General features: G+C 43.1%; 1 protein-coding gene across 3 annotated transcripts in view; it reads right to left on the bottom strand.

Annotated features, from left to right (window-relative positions):
• kdm6a (lysine (K)-specific demethylase 6A) overlaps window positions 1-13,950 on the bottom strand; it is a 188,355-nt gene that overhangs the window by 7,393 nt on the left and 167,012 nt on the right. For all 3 annotated transcript variants that reach the window (XM_084310621.1, XM_084310622.1, XM_084310623.1), the window contains 5 exons: window positions 9,534-9,682; window positions 7,331-7,445; window positions 7,029-7,216; window positions 6,346-6,487; window positions 6,025-6,151 (listed from right to left, as the gene is read on the bottom strand). In XM_084310621.1, the coding sequence (XP_084166747.1) occupies window positions 6,025-6,151; window positions 6,346-6,487; window positions 7,029-7,216; window positions 7,331-7,445; window positions 9,534-9,682 (721 nt within the window). The remainder of the gene's footprint in view (window positions 1-6,024; window positions 6,152-6,345; window positions 6,488-7,028; window positions 7,217-7,330; window positions 7,446-9,533; window positions 9,683-13,950) is intronic.

Below are 13,950 nucleotides of genomic sequence, written 5' to 3'. Positions count from 1 at the left end.
TTGTCTCTCAATACTGTGGAAAGACTACAGGCGAGGGCATTTACGGTGTGGGTCTGTCAGCTTAACAGGTACTTAAGAGGTGTTGAAACACACACAGCCAAACGCTCTCCTTTCTTAGCAGGGAGAAGAACAATGTTTATACACTTTATCTTAATGTTATAAGTTATAGCAACGCAACAAACGCAGTGTCCTGTCCATATAAAAAAGATTAAAAAAAAACGCGAGTCCGCGCGGGTGTATTGTCATTAAAGGGGAACTATCTTATAAATGGCCTTTTTGAGTGTTTAGCATTGTTTCCTAGCTATGTGGACTTATATTAATATGATCTATGTCTCAAAATTCTCATATTGGCGCATTCTTCCAATTCTCCTCTCACAATATTCACCCTCACTGAACTGAGTCATTTGAAAATGTGCCTATATGTGATGTCATATAGTCACTGCTGCATGTTAATGTTCAGGCGAAGACGACGCTCCGCAGTGGTTTAGGAGCCCAGGCTCAAAACAGCTCGAGATCTTGAGGTAGAAAAATGCTGTTTTTGAGGACTTGATTAGAAATACAAAACAATGAATAAAAAAAATATATATATTACAGAGGTGTTCCATAGACTCACAGGAATTGTGTAAAAGTGCCCAAATAGTGAAAGAAATAGTAAAATAGTTCCCCTTTAAATTAAACAACATTAAAACACATTTAGAATGTCACGAATTTGATGAGCGAACAAATTTCATTCGAGTGAATTTATTGCAACCTAATGGTATAAGAAGTAAATTCATTCAATAGGGAAACTCAAAGAAAATAACAAACAACTTATTATCATTATAGGACGCGTTGGTTGTTGTTGTAGACGAACGCGCGCTGGCAATTCATTTGATGACAAGACAAACGTCTTTCTGGGTCTGCATCCCCTTAACAATTGTGTGTATTGAGCTGTACTGTATTATTGCAACTTGGCTTGAATCCGCAGCAATAAACCAGATAAACAAAATTGTATTAACGCGCCTCGTTAAATCCTCCGCCGTTTCCTCTCTCTCAGTGCTCCACTGTCCGGCTGGCTGCTCTGCCTGTCTGTCTGGCTACTCTGATCCAATCACATTCAGCGTTTCTCCCCCCCCCACCCACAGTCTGCGAATCAGAGCAGAGTAGGGCGGGTTTTCACGGAATGGAAACAGTCTCTTTGCTTGTGAAGAGTGGCAGAAACGCAGCTACGAAACAAAAGTTATTTTGATGCAGCCTTTCCTTGCTGGTGTTTGTGAGGTTTAGTGAGTTAACAGAAGGTTAACCTTTCACTACCACACTACAGAAGGTTAACCCTTTCACTGCCACACTACAGAAGGTTAACCTTTCACTACCACACTACAGAAGGTTAACCCTTTCACTGCCACACTACAGAAGGTTAACTTGATTGATTGAAAACTTTATTAACAGATTGCAGAATGGGTACAATACAGTACAGCTCAATACACACAATTGTTAAGGGGATGCAGACCAGAGAAAGACTGTCATCTTGTTTACATCAGGATCCCCCATTTTCAATTCATCATAGAAAATAATGTTATTATGAATGCCCGAAAACATTTGTGATGTCACAGTATGATGTCATAATCAAACATTCTATAACATTTGTGTATCTATTCAACAATTCTCTCACAGCTACAGAAGGTTAACCCTTTCACTGCCACACTACAGAAGGTTAACCTTTAAATCTAAACATCTAAATGCTTATTGATGTAGCCTTTCCTTCAGCCAATACCTTGACCCCCAACATTACATGACTTATGTGAGGCTTCCAACAAACCTTTCACTACCACACTACAGACGGTTAACGCTTTCACTACCACACTACAGAAGGTTAACCTTTCCTTATAATACATTTACATTTAGTCATTTAGCTTTTAGACTTACAAGGCAAATACTTCAACTGCCACACAACTTGCCACAAGACAGAGTCATTGCCATAACAAAAGAGCCTGATGCAAGGTGTTAATGTCCCCAGAGAGAGGGGGGCCATGGAATACAATGCATTCTGGGTAGGGTTGTAGTTGATTAAATCACAGGTGTGAACCTCTCCACAAGTTCGAAGACCATTCATCTCTGAATGCGTTTACTGATATCTCCATGATTCATAGGATGTAGCTTGAAAAATATTCCGACCAAAATGTTCAAGTGATGGCTTATTTTTAAGGTATGAATCTGTACTTTCACAATATGTAAAAAAAAATAATTGGACCTTACCTCAACAAGTCCCGCGCCCCCATGCCCAGTCACAAATGCTCCGAGCATATTCTCTCTCTCTCTCTCTCTCTCTCTCTCTCTCTCTTTAAATAAAAACGAAACTGTTACTAACTGTAATATAAACAGTTCAGTTTGTCAAGTACATGCAACACAGATTACAGTGTTTACATCTGTCTGCTTGAGAAAATACCATGTTCTGCATTTGCAATACAAATTATTGAAGTTATTTTTAAATGTGTGATCTAAAGATAAACAAAGGGTTTTAAAATTGTTATATTTATCTTCTCTTATAGCAGGGGTCGCCAATTAGATTTGCCCACGGGCCAAATTTTCCCCAAGCCATTGTGTGGCGGGCCAATGATAAGTGAACATTTTTTAACTGTAAAAAAAAAAACGACATATACATGTTTGCACTGTCTTTTTTCTATTATAAAGTGCCTCTCAGACAGTGCATTACACATGAACAGATCAGTAATTTGATTTTAATGCAGGTGCTCGCATTATAAATCGAGATCAGTAGGGTGCATTTGATTTTAAGCACCACAGCGGGTGTATTATACATCGAATGTATTATTATTATTATTAAAACACAACACTCACCGGCATAATGCAGGCAGCCCTGCCCTGGACTTGATATTGTTTCTGCTTCGGTCCTCCAAAATCCATGTTAATAACATGTTAAATGTCCACTCGCGTTGAATGCCCATCCAACTTGAACACAGTTGCTTGCTCGTGTTGCCATGTCAACAAGCGAGAGTCACCGGTTGCTTATTGCAAGAGTTACCTGTTGCGATAAACCCGTATTTTAAGAATGACACCTGTTTATTAAAATAAGCTTTATAGGTCGTAAGCTCCTCTTCTGGCTCATCATATTTCCCCGTTGCATTGCAAAGAAGTTATTCAAAGACGTTTGTTTTGTTTTTGCAAACGTTCGCTTCGCTCGCCGGCATCCCAAACGCGGAAGTGAAAGTGAAATTCCATTGGTTCTCCCAGTCCATGTGACCATTTCTAGCATTTCAATTGGCTATAGTGACAGCCATAGATATGATGAATAGATAGATACAGCTTCAAAAGACACTCTGGCGTCACAACGAGTGAATATTTCCTGCGCGTAAAATAAACATCATATTCTCAAAATAACCTGACGGGCCAGAAATTATTGCTGGCGGGCCCATTTCGGCCCGCGGGCCGCCTATTGCCGATCCCTGTCTTATAGTACCAGAGAGAAGCTAAATTTGAAGCTAAATTTGTTTAAAGGGGAACTATTTTACTATTTCTTTCACTATTTGGGCACTTTTACACAATTCCTGTGAGTCTATGGAACACCTCTGTAATATATATATTTTATTTATTCATTGTTTTGTATTTCTAATCAAGTCCTCAAAAACAGCATTTTTCTACCTCAAGATCTCGAGCCGTTTTGAGCCTGGGCTCCTAAACCACTGCGCCGTGCCGGCGCCGCCTGAACATTATCATGCAGCGGTGTCTTTCTGACATCACATATCACGCACATTTTCAAATGACTCAGTTCAGTGAGGGTGAATATTGTGAGAGGAGAATTGGAAGAATGCACCAATATGAGAATTTTGAGACATAGATCATATTAATATAAGTTCACATAGCTAGGAAACAATGCTAAACACTCAAAAAGGCCATTTATAAGATAGTCCCCCTTTAAAAAAAAAGAATAATAATAAAAAAAAAAATATATATATATATATTTTTATATCGAAATAATATCGAAGTATCGAAGTCGAAATTCCAGTATCGTGACAACACTACTGGAAACAGCGTGGATGTGTTTCGAGGTTGGATCAATAAACGCGATCGATATTTGGAATGGCGATCAGGAATTGGAATAATCTTTTTGCAGAACATCAGATCTGAGGTAAGGAATCTATTTTACCAGTTTTGGGGTAATCAGATGTATTTTTTCACATATTTCACAACGTGTGTGCGTGTATGACGTTAGCGCTGACCAGGTCATGGATAATCGATTTTTTAGCCCGCTTCAAAATCTTCAAAACTATACTCATATTCAAAACGGTATAAAACGGAAATGTACTGATGAAAAAACTATCCGTTTCATACATGTTGACTGCAAGCAACTCATTGATAAGCGACGGTTGTATTAGACACATAATAATAAACAAAATAATTTAAGATATAGTTTATGCGTTCGCAAATATCCCCGTCCTCTCATTGACTAAAGCTCTGGCACTCAAGCGATAAATAGCGCACCCCCAGGGGTACTGGCAATCAAAGTGTTAAAAGAAAAAAAGGTAATTACATTTTTTTTGAAATAATAAACATAACTGGATGTTTTTGTATAGTATAGTTAGTATAGCAAAGTGACATAGTATAACTGTATATTGTATAGTAGTGTAGGACTCGTTACCTTTTAATTCGTAAGCTTAGCATTGTATTGTATCTTAGTACTTTTATTATCTATTCTATTTTATTCTATTATTATTTGTATTTTTTGCACAATCAAAGCGGGCATGGCCACCTTCATTTCACTATATGTCTTGTGTATGTATGTGACAAATAAACGTCTTGAATCTTGACATTGACGGATAAATAATTATGGTAGAATAAAAAATTAAAAAGGTGGAATCAAATCAAATGGAATATAAACTAAATTAACATAGAAGCACAATAGAATAGAATTAAAACATTAAAATAAAGATAGGAATAGGCCAGGGCTGTACAAGGTATGTAGGCTGTAGGTCACAAGGTGTACCATAGACAGAGGGAACTACTGTATCAGACTTTGGTATCTGTTCTATTGAAGCCTGTATTGAAATTCAAAATATATAGTCTATCTGAGGAAATATACATCAACCAATATATCAAAAGTTAGATAAGATGCCTGCATTGATCCCTTTGGGGAAAGGCGGGCGTCATAGCAGCATGGGGGAGGGGAGGTACAGGTATGGGCAGGGTAATAGTAGAAAGACATAAATATAGGCAATAAAAGTAGATGTGAATATAAAAATATTAAAAAAATGAACTGTGTAAACAATATAATTATAACAATATAATGCCGATGATTCGGACATCCCAGGTAATAACCCGTTTAGATGACGGGTCATAAACAAGGAGGTGGCTGATCCCATTCAACTCAATGTCGGCCAAACTGAAAGTTTCCACACTTGGCACCAATGTGCGCGCTCACGGTGACGTGATGACCCTTCCTTCTTTAATAGTGTCCTTGACATAGACAAGGTGTTGTCATGGCGAAGACATTCCAGTGGCACCTGCATCTCACACTCTATTCTCATCTACATTACCAAATCTGATAACAAGATTATCAGAATTCTATGGCAGCCATTTTATAGTGCAACAACGCAGATTACCATGATACGGCAGGAAAGGCCATTTTATTAATGCAATAATGACTATAGCTATACGCTCATTTACATCTGCAGTCCCTGGGCTTTCAATGCAATAAAAGCACTTCAGTTCCTCTCCATTCTTCACCCGTGGAACCGTACACCGCCGTTCCCGCACTTCCATCCCCACGCGGAGCAACAGTGTGTACACTGGCTGCGGACACATCCTTTCTGCGTGTTTATCTTACGCGTTTCATCTTTGGATGAAATCGATAGGAAAGTGCCTAATCAAGCCTGCAACGCTAATGTCAAATGTCAATCTGAAAGCCAGTCCCAGCTGCACATCTATTATGGCAGTTCCAGGTGAAACAACAAGATGAATCCGTCACACACGGAGCCCAGAGATATTGCGCAGAAAGCATGCAGGGTGGGGGTGTGGGGGGGGCTACCGTACCTCACAGATGCTGCAGTAGTGTGCCGGCTCCTCCCGGGATCTCCCGTGCCAAACCAGCTCCTTGCCGGCGGCCAACAGCAGGTCCCGCAGCATCTGACACTGCTTCAGAGTCCGCAGCAAACAATACCTGACGTACAAACACACAGAGAGAGAGGAGGTCGGTTAGAACACGACCACAGGAATGAGGGGTTCCCGGCGGAGGGTGAATAAATCGACCCTCCAACCAGGTGAGCACAAAAGAGGCCATTTGTCTCAACTAGTCTTTATGTCCATGAAAGAAAGCGGAGGTATAACTAGAGGGCGTGTCGGCGCGTGTCTCACTTGATCATCTCGAAGAGCTTGTGGTCGGACACTTTGATGTTCCTGGCCATGTTCCAGGAGAGGTGGATCATGGGGACGATGGACTTGACGCTCTGCAGCTTGTTCCACTCGTAGCGCTCCACCGCTAGCTTGTACTGGTAGGCTGAGGACGGGAGAGACAACCATCGATCTCAAAAGACAATTCCAGCTCCATTTCATTTCAAACCTTTATTTATACAGGTAAAAAAATCTCATTGATAAAAAGTCTCATTTACAAGAGCGACCTGATCCACCAAACAAACATAACAAATACATAAAATAAATTCCAGACAAATACAAGACAAGTAACACAACTAAATGTCTAAGAGGCTAAAATCTAGATACATTTAATTAAGAGCAAAAATAAGAACAGGCCCCCATGGATGCCCTTTCAATAATTAGGTTCGGGAGCCTCAGTTCCTTTTGCAATAAGTTCCATGTAGATGGGGCAGAACAGGTTGTTTTAACGAGTTCTGTGCGGGTAAAATGGTACAGAAAGAGTTAAGCCAAAACAACTGTTTCTGCACCATGAGGGACGACGGGTAAGAAGGGAACAGACAGATACATTTCCTTCTGTATTGAGCAGCACAGTCTATAAAACACACGTTCTCCACAGCGCTTCAGCCCGTGCCAGGAAGCATGAATAACCCCACTCTCGTTCTCACCCGTTAGGGGCCCCACGTTCCACGCGACGTTGTTGCACCAGCCGATGGCCTGGACCCAGTGGACGGTGCCGGTGTTGAGCCACACCAGGTCCCCCGGACGCTGGATGAACCGGTAGACCGGCACGTTGGCCTCGTACAGGTCCTCCAGGTTGGGCCACCACGACCCCATTAGGAAGTTGATGTTGTTCCTATGGGAAAGACACACACAGCGTTTAGTGTCAAACCCAAGGACCCTGTACATCATCACATATGTAGACGGAGCTACGACGGCTTAAGAGATGGTTTTAGTTTCCGTTTCATACTTTTCACAGAAGTCGTTGATGGTCCCCCAGTACGGCTCCGGCACAGCAAACCACTCGCAGTCTCCAGGACCGATGTTGATGTTGACCGAGCAGAAGTTGTTGTTTTCTTGGTGACCTAAAAAAGCAAGGAAGACATTATTGTTACATGTGTTCATGAGTTTTGTGGCTGATAAAACCATGACGTGGTGGTGGCTGCCTGTGTGGTGCCGTCTGTGTGGTGGCTGTCGGTGTGGTGGCTGTCGGTGTGGTGGCTGTCGGTGTGGTGCCGTCTGTGTGGTGCCGTCTGTGTGGTGGCGTCGGTGTGGTGGCTGTCGGTGTGGTGCCGTCTGTGTGGTGCCGTCTGTGTGGTGGCTGTCGGTGTGGTGGCTGTCGGTGTGGTGCCGTCTGTGTGGTGCCGTCTGTGTGGTGGCTGTCGGTGTGGTGGCTGTCGGTGTGGTGCCGTCTGTGTGGTGCCGTCTGTGTGGTGGCTGTCGGTGTGGTGGCTGTCGGTGTGGTGCCGTCTGTGTGGTGCCGTCTGTGTGGTGGCTGTCGGTGTGGTGGCTGTCGGTGTGGTGCCGTCTGTGTGGTGCCGTCTGTGTGGTGGCTGTCGGTGTGGTGGCTGTCGGTGTGGTGCCGTCTGTGTGGTGCCGTCTGTGTGGTGCCGTCTGTGTGGTGCCGTCTGTGTGGTGCCGTCTGTGTGGTGCCGTCTGTGTGGTGCCGTCTGTGTGGCGTCTCTACTTTCCGTAGCTGCATTTCTGTAGACCCCTCTCTGATTGGTTGAGCCCATTTCTGCAGACCCCTCTCTGATTGGTTGAGCGAAGCCCCTCTCTGATCGCTATAGTTTCCCAACAGGAGTAAAGTCTGGAACGCACCAGAGCCTGTCACAAGCAGTAGAGATGTGTCGTAACAATCCGAAGTGACATTGACCACCAGACTCTCTCTTAAGGCATTAACTGGGTTAATTAATATAAATGTTATATTGTAACTGTCTAGTTACACATTGGTTCCAAAACATGTATGTTCCAGGCAATTAAAACTTTGAATCTGAGAGTGCTGGATCGGCTTCCTGCTTTCTTATAACTGTTAGGCATTAACTGTGTTAATCTAAATGTTACATTGTAACTGTCTAGTTAAGGCATTAACTGGGTTAATCTAAATGTTAGGTATTGTCACACCAGGATCAGTTGGTATGATGAAACGCATGTTATTATATGTTTGATTGAAATGTTGTGTCTTACTAATAATAACTAATTCCTTGGTCAATAGAAGTCTCTGTGATACTTTCTGAATATGATTTGGGAACGTCAAATGGGCAGGGTTATAATAGAAGAAAGACAGTGTAAACAATATAATTAACTCTGAATATAATAATGAGGAAAAAGAAACAGGATACACAACAAGGTGCATGAGATGAGGTTATATGTAGAACATGGTAGTTACAGTAAGTGGGGAGTGCGTCATGGTACAGTTACAGTAAGTGGGGAGTGTAAACACTAAACAGTGATTCAGACCCCCTCAATGTACAGTTTCTGACAGCTGGGCTGTGTTGAACTTGTCACGTGAAATAACGTTATGTGTTGTCACGAAATGTGCATAAGGTTATGAATAAACCGCGAAATAACATAACGTTATGTTATATAACGTTACAATGTACAGTTTCTGACAGCTGGCTGTGTTGTGAAATGTGCATAACGTTATGAATAAACCGCGAAGTCACGCGAAATAACGTTATACGCGAATCTGGTAGTACATTTCTTTTTATCTTCTTGATATGATAACATTACGTCCGCCTTTTGCTCAACCAATCAGAGAGGGGTCTGCAGAAATGGGCTCAACCAATCAGAGAGGGGTCTGCAGAAATGCAGCTACGGAAAGTAGAGACGAGTCTGTGTGGTGCCTCAGTGTGGTGTGCTCAGTGTGGTGCGCTCAGTGTGGTGCGCTCAGTGTGGTGCGCTCCAGTGTGGTGCGCTCAGTGTGGTGCGCTCAGTGTGGTGCGCTCAGTGTGGTGCGCTCCAGTGTGGTGCGCTCCAGTGTGGTGCGCTCAGTGTGGTGCGCTCAGTGTGGTGCGCTCAGTGTGGTGCACTCAGTGTGGTGCACTCAGTGTGGTGCACTCAGTGTGGTGCGCTCCAGTGTGGTGCGCTCAGTGTGGTGCGCTCAGTGTGGTGCGCTCAGTGTGGTGCGCTCAGTGTGATGCGCTCCAGTGTGGTGTGCTCAGTGTGGTCACCTGGCGTCCTGCTCCCTGGCACCTTCATGTAGAGCTGGACGGTGTTCATCCCCAGGATGGTGTGTCCTACGTGGCTGAGCAGGTTGCCCGCGGACACCACCCTGGCGAAGGCGGGCAGCTTGGTGAGCTCCTGAAGCTGCAGCTTCCACCTGCAGAGGACCAGAGGGAAAACCCAGTGAGTATTAGAGGGAGAACCCAGTGAGCATTAGAGGGAGAACCCAGTGAGCATTAGAGGGTGAACCCAGTGAGCATTAGAGGGAGAACCCAGTGAGCATTAGAGGGAGAACCCAGTGAGCATTAGAGGGAGAACCCAGTGAGCATTAGAGGGAGAACCCAGTGAGCATTAGAGGGAGAACCCAGTGAGCATTAGAGGGAGAACCCAGTGAGCATTAGAGGGAGAACCCAGTGAGCATTAGAGGGTGAACCCAGTGAGCATTAGAGGGAGAACCCAGTGAGCATTAGAGGGAGAACCCAGTGAGCATTAGAGGGTGAACCCAGTGAGCACCAGAGGGAGAACCCAGTGAGCATTAGAGGGTGAACCCAGTGAACATTAGAGGGAGAACCCAGTGAGCATTAGAGGGAGAATTCTCCCTCTAGTGCTCACTGGGTTCTCCCTCTAATGCTCACTGGGTTCTCCCTCTAATGCTCACTGGGTTCTCCCTCTGGTGCTCACTGGGCCCAGTGAGCACTAGATCTCAACATATCCATACAGCCCAGAATATGTCCGGCTAAATATAGACCACGTTTAGCCCAAGCAGTTTAATTCATTATTATTACATATTTATAATATCACACAGATAACTGTAAATGTGTAAGATGCACAACAGAAGTTCATCTATTATGCTCAAATTATTTGAATTGCAATTTCTCAATGTCCGGCTATGTCAAGGCCAGATATAGCCCGCTTCTAGACCAAACATTATTACATAATTTAGGCAGGGCTGTACAGTGCGATATATATGTTGCACGTGCGACACTGACGTCAGTCTGTGCGATGAAAGGATTGACTTCAATAGCACTGGTGCGATGGCCCGCGATGGCCCGCTATCCACTTGGTACTTGTAGTCTTGTGCGATTAAATACAATGTCCCTTCTGCGTAAAACTCCATATATCAAACACCGAATCCCATAATCCCTAGCGAACAATATCCCCGCGAGTTGCGAGTAGGGATGGGTATCGTTAGGATTTTATCGATACTACTACTCTTATCGATACTGCTTAACGGTTCGGTACTTTATCGATACTCTTATCGGTTCTTTTTGGTTCTTTTTTTGCAAGAAAAAAAGACAATTAATTAAGAACAGAATCAACATTGCTTTATTATTTATAAATACAACTTTATAAATAAGTATTATAAATAAATATAATTTCTTCAGCAACAGCAGCAGCAATGTTCTTTTATATAACTTTATAAATAAATATAATAAATTAATATAATTTCTTCAGCAACAGCAGCAACAATGTTTTAAATGTGTCTGACTCTGAATTATAGACTTTTTATAATAAACAACAAATGCAAAAGGCTAACAGAACTGTGACACTCGTTCACCCTATCCTCTGTCATCCTTCCTCTAGCTGCTAGGGAGAAAGGACTTTGGGTGGTGGAGGGAGGTAGAGGGAGGATATGTGTGGTGGCCCTGGGCTCACTGGCCTGGGACACATTGGTGGCTGACGCCTCAGCTTGACGATCTATAAAAAGTTTAGATTGTAGTATTTGTAGCTAAACAATTGTTTTGTTTATTAGCCTATTTGTAATAATTCGTTATTAGCCTAGGCAACTCCGTATCTTGGCTTACGGTTACGGCTGCAGTGGATGCAGATGGAACACTGCGCGCAAGGCAGTCGAATACGCGCATTTCTGCACACTAATATCATGTTTTGCCAACAGATGTTTTGATAAATTGATTTGCTCGTATTGCCACCCTTACTGGCAAATGTTTTGTTGCACTTGTGGCAACGTGCATTGTCGGCATTGACCCTTGTAAAGTATATCCATACTTTAGAACGCTTCGCTCTCTCCGCCATGATCACGACTCAGTGCATGCAGAGCTGCTGTCTGTGTGCAGAGCGCTATAGCACGGGGCGTCGGGGACTTTCATTAAGGAGTACCCGTATGTAGTACCCGGATGTCTATGTGTAGCACTAGCGAGCGACTCGCGAGGAGTGTGTGTAATAATTGACTCGCTGGCTGCGGCTCGCTTCTCGTGCAGAGACAGAGAGGATCGTTCGCAACTTTTAAATAATAATAATAATAATAATTTCTCTAGAGTATCGATAGCAGTACCGAGGACGTCAGAGCTTATAAATACTCCGGTATTTTCTAATATAGTACCGGTTCCCGTTTAAAACCGGGGTCCGGGGGGCATCCCTAGTTGCGAGCAGTGACTCATATCCGCTCGGCTCAGCTCACAACACAGCAGGTGAGCAGGACTCGTCTCAGCAGCGTTTGGAACGCGGACATTGAAACAGAGCTAGTGGATAGTGTTGTCGCGACCCAAAACAAATCCCTGCTGTTTTATTCGGCAACGGGTCAAATGCATATAACATGCTTTGCAATCCTTGCGTCATAAAGTCCGAAATGAACGTTACGTTAGCATGAGCTAACAACAAGCTGTTCATAGCCATATTTATATAGAGAGAACAGCAGACGGGCAGAGTGAGGAGGAGGGGGCAGACATTCTCCCTTCTCGGTGTGTGTGTGTGTGTGCGTTTGGAAAGATCACATGAAGTCAGACGAGTATATTATATTGATAGTAAATGTACTGAGGGTGGACAGATAATGTTGATATTTAAACATAAAAAATACAATACAAAATAAATGTATTCATGATCATGCGACATAAAACGGTTGCGTGTTGCGAGTTCCAAAACATTTAACTTAAAGTTTAAAGCTCAATATATCAAAACGTGGCACTTTACAGTGAACAGGAGGTCTATGTGTATTAAAAACAATAGATTGTTTTTCCTTTAAAAGTCTGGAGGAGGTCAAAAATAAAAATGTCAAATGATATTTCCGTTGCCTTTTTTGAGTTGATCTAAATGTTACTGATCGTGTTAAATGGGCTTATGTTATGATATCGTCTCATATCGATTGCAGGCACCTGCATCGTATCATATCGTGGCATATATCAGCAAATATCGTATTGTTGTCCAAAGAATCTATATCGTATCGTATCGTGATGAAACTGGTGATTCCCACCCCTAGTAGAGTCCATACACCCAACACCAAATCCCATAATTCCTTACACGTAACGTGTCTGGCTGTGTGACGTCAACTTGTCAGCATAAAATGACAGCCAAACATGGCACTGCAACTAAATAACACAAATACAATAGGCACATTTGTGACTGTTACAAATATAACACATTTTATACTATACAAGATTTTGGCCTGTGCTACAAAACGATCAACCTCTGTAGCACCAGTGCTATGTGCAAAAAAAGTTAACGTACAGCCCTGATTTAGGTGTTATCTAGACGTGTAGTAAACTTTCACTTTTAAACCAAATGTAGCCCGATTTTTGCCTAGATGACTATGTACCATAATAGACGTCTTTTAGATTGCCCAGTGGAAAGGTCAACACAACCAGATACTCGATACTGAGATGGTGTGTGAGCATGATTTTAGATGGAGTTTGTGTATTATTCTGGCCTGTGTAAACGGGTGTCAACTGTAATGTATGATGTGGTCTTCTCTACTTAGCTGAACAGAGATAGACACGCCTGCACCCATGGTAACGGCTGTTACCATGACTACCAATATGGTACAGACCTCAAACAAGTTGTTTCTTTCAAAAATGTCAAACATCCTTTTACCTCAGAATGTCATCGAGTTTAGTCCCCATTGTTAACAGAAGATAACTAGTATAACAGACAAAGAGTCTCAACTCTTACCATTAAATGCCAATTAATTTAGAGCAGACCTTTTCCTAGCCTTTCTCATGGCCATGATGTTGTGATGTCACAAAGCAGGAGTGAGACGTCTCTCCTCTCATCTTCAAGAAAGTCATATTGTGGCCAAACTAATGCATCTAGAGCAAACCTTTTAATGTGAACAGGCAAAATCTTGCCATGAGTCATGGAATGCAACTGGAATTTAGACACTTCAGGTGAACACCCAACCCCCCTGACAGATACTTTAGGTGAACAGCCCAACCCCCCTGACAGATACTTCAGGTGAACAGCCCAACCCCCCTGACAGATACTTCAGGTCAACAGCCCAACCCCCCTGACAGATACTTCAGGTGAACACCCAACCCCCCTGACAGATACTTCAGGTCAACAGCCCAACCCCCCTGACAGATACTTCAGGTGAACAGCCCAACCCCCCTGACAGATACTTCAGGTGAACACCCAACCCCCCTGACAGATACTTCAGGTGAACAGCCCAACCCCCCTGACAGATACTTCAGGTGA

The sequence above is a fragment of the Notolepis coatsorum genome (genome assembly GCF_963971535.1).
Source record: "Notolepis coatsorum genome assembly, chromosome: 3".
NCBI lineage: Eukaryota > Metazoa > Chordata > Actinopteri > Aulopiformes > Paralepididae > Notolepis > Notolepis coatsorum.
Note: the sequence above shows the minus strand (reverse complement) of the source record. Positions and strands in the feature narration are given on the sequence as shown.